This window comes from Mustela erminea, chromosome 15 (genome assembly GCF_009829155.1).
Source record: "Mustela erminea isolate mMusErm1 chromosome 15, mMusErm1.Pri, whole genome shotgun sequence".
NCBI classification, from domain to species: Eukaryota; Metazoa; Chordata; class Mammalia; order Carnivora; family Mustelidae; genus Mustela; species Mustela erminea.
The window spans coordinates 57,116,817-57,131,254 of NC_045628.1; the positions used below are offsets into that span (position 1 = coordinate 57,116,817).

At 34.1% G+C, this 14,438-nt stretch overlaps 1 protein-coding gene across 5 annotated transcripts in view; it reads right to left on the reverse strand.

Annotated features, from left to right (window-relative positions):
* Positions 1-14,438, reverse strand: part of ZC3H13 (zinc finger CCCH-type containing 13) — a 100,297-nt gene that overhangs the window by 58,154 nt on the left and 27,705 nt on the right. For 4 of the 5 annotated variants that reach the window (XM_032314324.1, XM_032314328.1, XM_032314325.1 and 1 more), the window contains exons 5-7: positions 14,248-14,356; positions 4,403-4,542; positions 3,642-3,802 (exon numbers count right to left, since the gene is read on the reverse strand). In XM_032314324.1, coding sequence (XP_032170215.1) covers positions 3,642-3,802; positions 4,403-4,542; positions 14,248-14,356 — 410 coding nt within the window. Of the gene's footprint in view, positions 1-3,641; positions 3,803-4,402; positions 4,543-13,673; positions 13,872-14,247; positions 14,357-14,438 lie in introns of those variants that run through there. The other variant, XM_032314327.1, reaches the window with a different exon arrangement.

The following is a 14,438-nucleotide window of genomic DNA, read 5'->3' on the forward strand; positions in this document are numbered from 1 at the left end:
TGTGGGCATTCAGAAAATTTAGCTCTTAATCCTTATTCCTATTTCTTATTATCATAGATAAGGTTAGCTACATAGCAAGTTAGAAATTACTAAAGTATGATCAAATCTTTTTTCACCTTTGTCTCCTGCTATGAACCATAGCCACATATCTCCTTATATATTTATGAGATAACTCAAACTTTTAATGTATCTAACAGTAAGTGATAAATGCCTGAATTTCTAAATATTTTTCCACTTAAAAGACAAAAACAGTAGTCACTATCAAAAAATTATTTTAAAGATAAAATAATAGAGGAATTCTTGATACAAACTATTTTCACGTTACCTCCTGTGATAGAGACGAACTAGGTGTTTACTAAATTTTGTCCCTGGCGCACTGTTGAACCATACTGTCTAGACTTTTTTGAAATTGGGTATGGCCAAGTGACGAAGTACTGGCCAAAAAATGTGAGTAGAAGTGATATATACCACTTCCAGCCCTAACTATTAAAAGACTCTCATACTCCAGGCAACTAATTATAAACTGTTCAGCCAAGTAAGAGCAATACTCTAATTTTTTTCTTTGTATGTTCCATTTTTTTGGTGTCCATAAAACCCCAAGTGAAGCCATGTCATAAGGAGACTAGGTTACTGAATCTCTATGTACAGGAGATCAACATATTAATCTGAAACACCCATTTTGATTTTACTTCAGTGAGAAATAAACTTCTGTAGCGTTAAGCTCACATTTTGGGATTAGGCTATTAAAACAACTAGGATTACACAAACATATTCACTGAAATACAGAATTTCTTCACATTATCTTCAAAAATATATGTAGTTGGAAATCATATTATGTTACAATATCGGGTTTAAGTGCCTTCCAACCACAGAGATCCAAACTGGTTTTGGACATTCTGAAGTCAACAAGATCTTTGAACATTTTTTTAAGTCAACTGATTATTCTTAAATGATGCAGAGCCTACTTCCCATTTGTGACATAGAGCTAGCTCAATTAGCTACTTTGACCATTTTTAGATCCTTTCTTTCTCTCTCCTCAAAACTACTTCTTTTGAACAGCTTTTAACCTACTTTGTACATCTTCGTACAAAGAGTTATAAAGAAAAATTTACTTAATAAAAACTGAGAAACAGTATAGATGGACAGAACACATAATACATTTGCTGATTCTAAGCCACACTGCATCTCACATAATAGCCTAAAGCTTGCTATCAGGACACATCTCACAATAAATATCAAATAAAACTGCCAGCTTTCAGGAAGAAGTATGAATTTCAATTTGTCTGTAATTACAGTGCCTACTCAATATGATAACAATGTAAGACCAAGGAGTCTATTTACCTGATTGTCACCTCAGCTGATTTACTGGCATTGCTCCAACAACCTACTGAATTTTAGCTGAAATTCCAATCCTTACTTTTTGCTTAATATGCCTTCACACAGCTTACAGTGTGATTCAACAAATGAAACCAGAAGCTGATGATCTGACACACTCCACACAACATAAACTGCTTGGCTAAGAAAATGCTATACTCAATTCAGTGTTTTCCTTGTGCCTCTACCGTAGTTTTCCAAGCCCTTCTACTTCAATTACTAAATTAATGGTGCATGTTAAAGTCAACAACATCTTAGACTACAAGAAATACAGTAGTTAAATCAAGGTGAGTAATTATTCCTGCTAAATACTAAGAGGATAAATGAATTACTAATAAAGAACACTATATGAAAAGTAACAAGATGAAACTAACCCTTCGTCTAAACAGTTAACAAAACTGATTTAGAAATTAAATTTCAAAGCTTTTATGAATAGAAAGGATAAGAAAACAAAAAAAGGGTATTTCTGATATGCTGGTTTTTTGTTATTTTTATTTTTACTTTTTTTCCAGAAATGGATGGAACTGAGGGATAGTTATTTAACAACAAACGGAGTGGATCACACCACTCTATACTTCACTCCTTCCTATTTCTTTGCCACATTTACTCAATCCCAGAAGCAAAGGAGAGGATCAAGTCAACTTTACAGAGTGCCTTTTTATAATGCAAAGCTCAGAAAAAACAATGAACCATCAAGACCCCAATCTTCAAGGAGATTAAATTTAAGAGGTTCTAATATATGTATGTCACAGATGAAATATAATACAAACAGTAATATTAGGAGAGGTATAAATAAAATCTGATATGCAAAGGAACAGAAGTTATGATCAATAAAAAATGGAAAAACTTAATGGAAAGACAGAATTTGAGCTAGACATTGAAGAACTGAAGATGGAAGAGAGGAGGAGGAAAACTGGACAAAAATATTCACAAGACTGAAAAGATCAAAGTATAAATGTCATCTTAAAGAATCTAAATTTTTGGGCACCCAGGTGGCTCTGTCAGTTAAGCCTCTGACTTTAGCTCCGGTCATGATTTCAGGGTCCTGGGACATTGCCATGCATTGGGCTCCCTGCTCAGCAGGGAGTCTGTTTTCCTTCTGATGTTCCCCCTACCCCCAGCTCATGCATGCACATGCACAGGCTCTCTCATAAATAAATAAAATGTTTAAAAAATAGAATCTGAATTTTATTCAACAGAATGGAAATTCAGAGTTTTTCAATGGCATAGTATATTAATCAGAATTGGTCTTTCAGGATTTCTCTCACAAGATTTCTCTGTAAAATGAATCAGTTGGGGTTGAAAATGAAATGTTCATGAGAGTAAGGGAGTGGACATTGGATAAAATAAATACAGTTAGTAGGATATAGTAATCTAGGCAGAAAGTACCTGGAGTCTTGAAAGAGGGTTAAAACTTCTAGAAACAAAAAGGAAGAAGACAGAAATTTCCTTGTGGGTTCAGATAGACAGTTTGCCAACTGGTCATATGTTGGGAAGAGGTTTGGGTTTTTCTCTTGAAGAAATTTAGTATATGCGCTTTAATTACAACAATATTTAAATAGTACAGATCGACATTAAGTGGAAAGTTGTATTCTGTCTTATTCTTAGTGCCTCAATGTAATCTTATTTTCCCATTTCTATTTTTATTTCCTCAAATGGCTACTGGAATAACTCTAATATCTTCATACTGCTATGTACAGGCTATAAGGAACCTAATCTCATAACCACATGCACAAGGACAAGAAGAATGTTCACTGTGTATAACTTGTTAACAGTGAAAACCTGAAAACAACCTAAATGTTCAATAACAGAAAAATAAATACAGAATGTAAGTACTCAAATGAAAAAAGGCTACACATATCAATAAAATATAAAAAATGTTAACTGAAAAAGCAAGTTGCAGAAGCAAAGCTTTAATATGTAAGTAGTAAGATTAATAGATAAAAATAATATACATGAAAGTATAAACATACATGCACCAGTATCAAAACAAATTCAAGAGGGGAGGACAGAATATCTATGTATTATGTTTAAATCTTAAAAAATAAAAAGCTCTGAAGCATATGTAGGTGGGACATAGATATCTGCTTTATTGTTCTATATAATCTTCTTTTAAATTGAAACTCTTTTGACCTTTTTCTTAGAAGAAAAAAATTTACATTAAATATTTAACATATTTTAAGTACCCTTCTGTAACCCACTAATTCTTTTGAGTATCATTTCAAGAAAAGCTACTTCATTTTGGCATTATTTACTACCCTACTGACCTCTGCTGGTCCAATAAGGGTGAGGATACTGCAGCTGTCTTCCTGTCTTTCTTGCTTGCTGAAGATGATGACTTAGGGCTTGATTTTCGCTTTGGAGATTTGCTTGATTTTCTTAGAGAAGGTGATGGAGATAATTTTGATCTAATTACTTCTGGTGAAACCTTTTAAAAGAATTCAGTAAGTCAATTCAGAAACTCCTTCAATCATGGCTGTTATAATCAGGTAACAAAGTAGGTGTTTTTAAAGCATACCAAACTTTAGAAGAAATATTAAGTGCTACTAGAGATACCATGTATTAATCTGGCTCCTAAACACATGCTTTTAACCAGTATGATAATTAACTGCCCTAACATAATACTAATATCAATAAAGCCAACTAAAATGATAAAACTTCAAAATCTCCTTAGAAAAATCAAAATTATATTCCAATGAGTTGTATCTCTACTCTTTAGAAAATAAACAAGTGTTCTAGAAATAGCTTAGGCCTAAAAAACAGACATACATAGATTTAAATCCTATTTAACATTAGCTGGTGACTCTAGGCAACAAAATCTCGGTTTTTCACCTGTTCGAAAGCAAAAAATTTCAATTTATCTAAGAGTAATGAGAAGATTAAATGATTGACATATGTAGTTGATATATAATTTAATCAGTGTATCAATATCCTAGTACAATTTAAGACAGAGCAAGCAGCTAATGAGTTCTCTGATCAATAGCCATGTTGATGCTAATTACAAACATTTATTTCAATAATAGCATACCTCTTTTTTAATAATAATTTCTTCTCTCTTGTCCATGTTTTCTTGTTCCAGCTTCATTAATTCCCTCTGTATCTTCTGACGCTTCATTTCCAGTGACAACTCATGAACATAATCATAATTAATATCTCCATTGTCAGAATCTTTAAAAAAAAATTCCATTACTTGTCAAAAACTACGAATGATCTATACCAAAAATTAGAGCACTTTTTCTGCTAATTTTTTATACAAATTAAAATGGTAGATTCATTCATTAGAATAACAAATTTCTCAAAGACAAAAGAAATATATACTGTTTCTATAAAGGATTAAAATCAATATGGTTGATTTCTTTTGATTTCTTTATGAAAAGTCAAACATTTTTAAGATTCTTGGGTTTTCTGAAAGTGGTTTTAGGTTGCCTGGGGGTTGGGATTTTGGTTAGGAGACAGGATTTTTAAAAGATACAATTAAAAACACACATGTAAATTTTAACTATTAGAGATACCAAAGCCTTCAATATTTCATCCTGAATATGATGTGATTTCATTATCTCCTTGACTTTCTTAAGGATTCATTAGTATTAAATGAAGGTTACATTAGGTGTCCTACATTGCTTCCGCATTGCTTTTTTATTAGTAACACAACAGATTTGTATCTAAAACTAAAGTCTGGTAATTTTAATACTAATGTGTACATGAGTTAATGTCCGAAGGATCTGTACCATTTCCATTACAGGTGATTTGTACTAGGTTCCTTAGATTAGAACTGCCCATCAACAGATCTGATACCATTTCCTTATTTCCATTCACCTTTTTCATAAAAAAATATGATGGCTGGTTAAAGGGGGAAAAAGAAGGAGTGGTACACAGAGCTATTTCATCACAATACCCAGAAGTTTTCAGTGGCTACTGGCACTGCCACCCAACCTCTCATCCTCACTTGCTATAATGCAAGATGTCTAGAGGAAGGAATTTCAGTGACTCGTATCCTAACACATGATAGTGCTGGGCTTCACTGCTTCCGAACTGAAGTGCCTTCTATCAAACTATATTTTGGCACTAAAGATCACCATTCCTTAACCCGGGGCAAAAAAAAAGAACTAAAAAATAACAAAGATAGGTAGTTCTACTTGACTGCTTAAAAGCACAAGAAAATGAATATCACTGTCAGGCACAGACCGAATACATTATAATGCCAACCATCCACTTATATACTTGGGAACTAAGAGGGTAGCTATATAGTCTTTAACTGTGTAACTAAATTGATTACTCAGCTAATATCAGAAGATGAGGACAATTTTTCGATAAATATATAAAACAGACTAAATCACATTTTTCAGTCAGAAAGCAATCACTAAATATTTAAGGATATAAAAATTTTACTTGATAAAATGATTAGAGATACTGAATTTTTTTTTTTTAAGATTTTATTTGAGAGAGCACACAAGCAGGAGGGAGGGGCAGAAGGAGCAGGAGAAGACGACTCCCTGCTAAGCAGAGAGGCTGATGCTGGGCTCTCTCTATCCCAGGACCCAAGATCATGACCTGAGCAGAAGGTAGACACTGAACTGACTGAGCCACCCAGGTGCCCCAAGAGATGCTAAATTTAATTAAATAAATAATGGCTATATTCAGTATTATTGTGCATTCTGATACTTTGTATCAGAGATAGTGTCAAAGATTCCATTTGATGGTATTCTCAAATTATTAACAGATAAAAATTCCATAACTAAATACTAAGTACGTATAAAACAAAGGGAAGATTATGGACTTTGGGGAGGGTATGTGCTAGGTGAGTGCCATGAAGTGTGTAAACCTGGCGATTCACAGACTTGTACCCCTGGGGCTAATAACACATTATATGTTTATAAAAAAAATAATAAAAATTATTTTTAAAAAAACAAAAAATGAAAAAAAAGGGGAAGAGTAATTAATTGTAAAGTATGATTTACAGTATTTTTAAAGGCATTATCAATAATGTCCTGTGCCCCTCTAAAAACTGATATCTGGAAATACCAATATAGAACACATGTAAAAAAATGAGAAGCTGACTGTCAGTCTTCACTCCCCAACTACCCTAATAAGGGCGTTAAGTCTGAACAGTTAAAATCAATGTACTATAACTAATATATTTCGTTTAGAGGGAAAGCTCTCAAGTCTTCACTGATAAACCACTTATTCTTATTTTATGGCCATCTATTATAAACAAAAGGAAGATGTTTTCCTAGCCTTTAAGAGTTGAACTACAAAATAGGCATGATGCAACTGACAGTCTCCTGACAAAAAAAGAAAAATGAGAAGACACAAAACATAAAATAGAACCCAAAACAAAAATGAGTCTGAAACCATTTAAGAAATTTAGAAAATGTCTCTCATATATTATAGCTTGAGGTTATCATTATAATTGCCTAATAAAAACTGATTCATGTAAGTGATTAGTATAAGTCAATAGAAAAATATTAAATGTAACTAGAATGGCAGATTTTATAAGGCAGAGATTTTTAAGAATGTATATAATAGAAAAATATATACAATACATAAGGTTGACATCACTTTTTTTTTTTTTAAAGATTTCATTTATTTATTTGACAAAGAGAGAGAGCATAAGCAGACCGAACAGCAGGCAGAGGGAGAGGGAGCAGCAGACACCCCACAGGGCAGGGATCATGACCTTAGCTGAAGGCAGATGCTTAACAAACTAAGCCACCCAGGTGCCCCAACATTATTTATAAATAGAGTTTGTACTGATTCAAAGAATGAGCAAGAAAGGATACAAACAGGTAATTCACAAAAAGAAGAAAATGCAAATGATAGATAAATATGGCTTTTTCACGTGTTAAAGAGTCATTTTTTTCTAATTATAATATTAGGTATCAGCAAAGGTACAGATAAAAGGTATGTTCATTCTCTGAAGGTAACAATGTAAACTAGTACATCTATCTTGGAAAGTAATTTAGTAAAGCCTTAAGAATATTCATTCCTCTTAATATAACAATTTTATTTCCAGTAATCCATTTTATGCAAATAATCATAGATATATATAAGAGTATATGTATATGAATTAAAGGCTATATATATTTAAGTATTTCCTTTTGTCTTTAACATATATATGCTCACTATTAAAAGTCGTAATTCTTAGGGCTCCTGGGTGGCTCAGATGGTTAAGTGTCTGCCTTCAGCTCAGGCCATGATCTCAGGTCCCCACATGGAGTCCTTGCTGGGTGCCCAGCTCAGCAGGGAGCCTTCTTCTCCCTCTCCCTCTGCTGCACCCCCCTGCTTGTGCTTTGTCTCTCTCTCTCTCTCTAATAAATAAAATCTCTATAAATAAATAAATGTGTGTATGTACGTTATGTCTTAATTCTTAAATATCAGGATAAAATATGAAATACCCTTACACTCCTCCCACTGTCAGCCTTACTCCAGTGGTTAACACTGTTACTAGTTCGGTGCTGTATGCATAAAAATAAACCTTTTTATATTTAATGCTCTTTAAAATAATGGTACTAAAACTACACACACTGCCCTATAGAAATATCTTTCCAGGGGTGCCTGGGTGCCTCAGCTGGTTAAGCAGCCAACTGTTGATTTCAGCTCAGGTCACGATCTCAGGGTCCAGGGATGGAGCCCTTGACGGGCCCCACAATCCGTGCAGAGTTGTTTGAGATCCTCTGCCCCTTCCACCACTTGCACTCATTCTCTCTCTAAAATAAATACAACCGGGGCACCTGGGTGGCTCAGTGGGTTAAAGCCTCTGCCTTCGGCTCAGGTCATGATCCCAAGGTCCTGGGATCGAGCCCCGCGTCTGGCTCTCTGCTCAGCGGGGAGCCTGCTTCCCTTCCTCTCTCTCTGCCTGCCTCTCTGCCTACTTGTGATCTCTGTCTGTCAAATAAATAAATAAAATCTTTAAAAAAATAAAATAAAATAAATACAACCTTAAAAAAAAAAATCTATGTCATGCACAGAGATCAACCATTTTCATTTAATATAATTTATTTAATCGGTTTCCTCTTGACACACATTCAGTTTGTTTTCAATATTTTGCTCTATAAATAAGACTTCTATGGACATTCTGACAGCCTCCCTGATTCACAAGTACATCTTATTTTTTTAGGACAGATTTCTTAAACTAGATCTGCTGGATGAAGAGAAGCATAATTTTATTTTAATATTGCCAAAGTGCACTCAAAAGTAATTTTACCAATGGAAACTCCCACTTTATAATATTAGTACTTTTCATTTTTATCAGTCTGATGAGTGAAAAAGGCTACCTTTTTATTTTCATTGGCTTTCTTCTGTAGTGAACCTGAGCATTTACTAACCACTTCTATTTCCTCTATGAATTATCTAATGTTTGGTTTTTGCCCATTTTTTAACTGGACTATCTTTTTCTTGTATTTGTGGTAGTTCCTTTTATGTTTATGTAGTGGTTTTTTTTGCCATATTCTTACATGTTACACATGTCAAATATTTTCTTATGGTGATACTTTTAATTATTAAATTACAGTTTGGTTATATAGAAAATTTAAATCTTTATGTATCCAAATAAGGCTTCTGGGTTTTATGCCTTAACTTCAAAAGAATGTATCCATCTCTAAGATTACCAAAATATGTTCATATATTTTCTCTCCTCCTACAGTGGTACTTTTGCTTTTTATTTAACTGCACTAGTCCCTATGATAAATAAATAAGAGGAAGTTTAAGTAACCAAATAAAAAACACAGACTTGGGGGTCTGGTTTTGGAAATATAGGAAGCAACCAGATAATGAAAAGTTCCGTAAGATAAGAATTTGTACTTGATCCTGAAGGAAATGGGAAATCCAAATTTTTAAAAAAGATTTTATTTATTTATTTGAGAGACAGAGAGAGAATATGCAGGCACATGCCCAGCAAGGAGAGGGATAGAGGAGGAGCGAGAGGGAGAGAGAATCTCAAGCAGACTCCCACCAAGTGCAGAGCCTAAGGTGGGATTCCATCCCATGACCCGAAATCACAACCTGTGCCAAAACCAACAGTTAGACACTCAACCAATTGAGCCACCAAGGTGCCCCAGGTAATCCAGATTTTAAACAGAGGAATGAAGTGAAGCAATTTATTCTTTCGTAAGAGCATTCTTCAACTCACAGAGTAGAAGAAATCTGGAATACATATCACTAATAAAGATCTTATATCCAAAATATAAAAGGAATTCTCAACAATTAAAAACATGTAATACAACAGAACAGGCAAGTCTGGAACACAGAGTTTATAAAACAAATTATACATTCATTAGTAAGTGTGAAAAAGTTCGAAACTTTATTAGTCATTAGGGAAATGCACACTGAAACCACAATAAGATACCAGCACACACCTCCAGAATGGCTAAGATAAAAAAAAACCCCAAAAAATACCATATAATAAACAACAACCATTTAAAAATTATCTACTAAAGAAGAACATATGCAAATTCTGTTGCCCAGCAACTCCCAGGCATAAACTGAAGAGAAACGGGTAGGTACATGCTTAGCAAAAGGTATGGTTAAGAATAGTAATAGCACTTAAGCCATAATAGCTCAAAACTGGAAATTACTCAAATGTTTATCAACAGTAGAATGGATAAATTATGGTATACTCATAAATGAAATACTATATAGCAATAACAATGAACTATATGTGCAGTAAATAATATGGTTTAATCTCAAAAATAATACTCTAAGTAAAAGAAGCTAAACATAAAAAGAGTACTGCTATTGATTCCATTTATACATAGCTCAAAAACAGACAAAAAAAACCCGATGGTAGTAGAAATCAGGGCAGGATTACCTTTGAGAGGTGGGGGTTGGGAGGTAGTGAGTGGAAAGGGAGCGAAGGAGGCTGATGGGATACTATCATTTTCTATTTATTGATTTGGGTGCTGATTATACAAGTTCATGAACACTGAATCATATGCTCTTCTGAATGTATACTACACTTTAGTAAAAAAAATTTTTTAAAGATTATTCTGACTTTCAAGTGGAGAATGAATTAGGAGATAAGATTAACCTCATGGCATGAGGTCAGGTTATTTTGGTAAAATATATTTGAAGGCAATAAACAAATATCTTAGTAACCAAAATATTAGTAGTCATGTAGAAAAATAGATGGTTCTGAAAGCTGTTCAGCAGGTAGAAATGTAAGAACTCTATAAATGTCTAGGTTGAGGGGATGGAGTATCAAATAATGATTCCCAGGCTTTGGGGAACCTAGTAGGAAAGTGGTGCTATTAAGATAAGGAACTCAGACGGAGATATCCAACTGATAGATCCTTAACTGAGAGCTCTAGATATTAGAGTCATTAATACACAGATGCTAATAATGCCCTAAAAGCATGGTTTCATCTGGAGGGAAAAATTAAAATTGAGAAAAGGTGGCTGGACAAAGGGAAAACAACTGACAGCAGAAGCTGCTTCTAGAAACAAGTGGTTCTCAAAGAGTAGTCTGAGAACTTTTGGGAACCCCAAGATAATTCTAGGAGTTTCAGAAGATAAAAAATATTTCTATAGCATTATATTATTTGACTGGTTTTTTTTTTCCTTTCCTGAGTATACAGTGCAGTTTCCCAAAAGTCACATAATATGTAATATCCTTAACAGACTGAATGCAGAAGCAGATAGGAAAATCCATGCCTTCTATTAAGCCAGATATTAAAAAGACTTACAAAAACATGTAAAACATTGCTCCTCCGTGTAACTTTTATTTTTAATTTGCAAAACATATCTATTTTTTGTAAAGGTATATCCTAGGTTTATTATTGTCATTGTTAGCCAAGTTCATAAATAAATATTTTTTAAATTTCTCAAAAAGAAAAAGACCTCTCAGATTCAATTTCTAATATGTTAAGAATTGAAACAGATAATCCATCAGGTCAAAAGTTGTTTGTGGGGGGCAGTTGGTTACACACCCAACTCTTGGTTTTGGCTCAGGTCCTGACCTCAGAGTGGCTGAGTCCTCCGTTGGGTTCCACACTCAGCAAAGAATGTGCTTAAGACTCCCTCCTCCTCTCCTCCTGCCCTCTATTTGTGCCCACTTTCTCTTCCCCCTTTCTCAAATAAGTAAATCTGAAAGAAAGAAAGAAAGAAAGAAAGAAAGAAAGAAAGAAAGAAAGAAAGAAAACAAGCAAGCAATCAAGCAAGCAAAGCTGTCTGGATCCTTTAAAAAACTAAAAAGTGTCCTAAGACCAGAAAGTTTGAGAAATATTGGTATAGACCAATATCTTCTGAGTCCAGCTAAAATTGATATTCACTTTAGACTGAAAATGTAGAAGGAAAGCCTGTTAAACTAGTTCACAGTCTCATTATCTGGGGATTGAGATGGCTACACCCATTCATCAATATTCCTTCAAGCCTATTTTTAACATAGAGAGATAAATGTCCAAAACCTTTGAGTTCTAATCAAGACAAACGATAATAAATAGCCATGTGTATATTTTACATGTAAAACTATATAAAAGGCATCTACTCACCTTTTAAAGGAATTTTGTATATAAAAGGCTCTTATAGTAAAATCATTTTGGTTTTCTTTTTTAAAGATAACAGTCTAGAGCAAAGCCTTGTGAAACAACATTTAAAAGATAGTTAAAATATAAGGAACCTCTGTAGGAAGATTGAAGGGCTTCAAAGGAAGACAGAAAACCTGAAGAGGGATAGAGAGGTAGAAGAAATCCAAGGGGAAAGTACTTTTGGAAGACAAAGGCTCTCAAATGCTGCAGAGAGATTATAGAAGAGAAACAAGGAAGTCTCCATTTATTTAGCAAAGGGGAGGCTATTAGTAACTTTGAAGAACAGTTTTAGTGAAGACATGGGTCAGAAAACTGAGTAAATACTGAGGTGAAAAAGAAAGACAGTAAGGTACAGAACTACTCAACAATTTAGTTGTAGGGGCACCTGGGTGGCTCAGTTGGTTAAGCGACTGCCTTTGGCTCAGGTCATGATCCCAGGATCCTAGGATTGAGCCCTGCATTGGGGTCTTTCTGCTCAGCGGGAAGCCTGCTTCTCCCTCTCTCTCTGCCCATCGCTCTGCCTACTTGTGCTCTCTCGGTCAAATAAATAAAATCTTAAAAAAAAAAAAAAAAGAATTTAGTTGTAAAGTGGGGATAAGCAGGGTGATGGCTGAAAAGTCACATGGAGAAAAGAGGAAAAGATATGTTAAAGATACAAAAGAGAATGTATGCTAAATGAACAAGACTGCAGAGGGAGGAGGAAATCAGATCCAGAATATAGGAAAACACAACCTTTATACAGAAGGGAGGCTACTTACACAGAAACAAAGAGGAAATAGCAAAGTTCGGGGGTGGGGGAGACTAATTTGGAAGTATGGTAGCAGGAAGTTGAGGGTGTTAGTGGGTCGTGAGTTGCATCCTCTCTGCGTAGTAAAGAGCAGACAGGAACTATGAGAGGGTTTGAAACAGCTATTATGAAAACGAAGAGAGAACTGTCTTGGGCTTTCCCAAATCTTTTAAACAGGAATAGAGAAATTTTTTTTAAAGATAAGAAGTATCCAGTACATTTCAGAGTGATTTTTATCCACAAATAACTAAAATGAAAAGAATGCTGAATGTGTTGAGTTAATCGTTTCACACTTAGGAAAAGTTCACCGTCCAATCTTTAACAATCAAGTTTTGTAATATTTTATTTCAGTATATTAACTACCTAATTAACTATGATGGGACATTTTAGCTGCTTCTACTGCTATTTTGTAGGAGTTGTTAAATTGGCTTATGAAAGTCCAATAAACTAATCATAGGGAAGTTTCTTATCTATTTTTAGGAGTAAGTTTTAAGTAGACAATACTGTCCCAAGATGGAATGGATTTCCTTAAAAAATACTGATGTTCAAATTACTGGAGAGGCAGTTAGCACACTTTTCACATATGGGAATATAAATCCTCAGAGATTGTTCTCAAATGTAACACTAAATGTTGTAAGCTTACAGGCTCTTGGCTCTCACAGATGTCCATTCATTCACTGTAGCTGAAAAGCAGCTACAGAAAGTAAGTAACCAAATGGGTATGGGTGTATTCCAACAAAACTTTATTCGCAAAAACAGGTGGCTAGCCCACAAGCTATTCTTTTTTAACCCCTGGTCTAAGTTTTCATTTTACTGCTAAGGAAGGCGCTTAAATTAGTATACTCTTTAGTTTTGTCATCTGTAAGAAGAATAACAAAGCTACTGAATTAATAATTACATAAATTATATTAAAATACCCAGAACACCCAAAGCATTCAACAAATATGAGATCTCTTTCTCTATATTTGATAGTGTGAGGCTATAGTGCTCACCTTCAGAAGGTCACAGAAGTGAAGAAGAGGAGAGAACATTCATGGTGTGGAAAACAAATGCTAATTTGTTAAGACAATGATGCAAAGATGATTTTGCTATTTTTCATCAACAAATCCCTGGTCTCAATTATCCGAATTGGATTTCTTCTGAAAGATGAAAGTCTACAAAATTTCTTGGAAACAATTTTCCCAGATCCTTAAGATTTAAAAATTTCATTTTAATATTTTATGTGAAACAAACAAAATTTAGATTTAATTTTAACCTTGGTATTGAGGAACTAATAAGATTTAGAAACATAATACAATTTCAAAGGACTGTGATGCTGCCCAGTATAGCTCTAGGAGTAAAAAAGGATGGGAAAGTTGAAAAATGCAGTGAACAGTTTTCTCTGCCTTTGTTCCGCTACCATATGCCATTTTCTGTATTCTAACTCAGTAAGGTAGAAACAAGGCAGTAAGATGATTCTGAAACAACAAGGAGATCACAGTTGAAAGGTGTTTTGAAGCCCCCCAAAATCTACAAAGTAAATAATCAATAAATTGACGATATAAACAAAGATTTTTTAAAACTCACCATCTCTGTTAGCTTCCCATTCTACATTTTCTTCTTCACTTTCTGGAGTTCTCTCCTTAGTGATTTTTATGTCTTCCTTTTCCCTATGTCTCCCTCTTGAAGATTCTTTCTAAAAATTATACACATACATACAGATTACTATATTTTAAAAAATTATGAGATAGTTACTATAATACAGACTATTTCTAGCC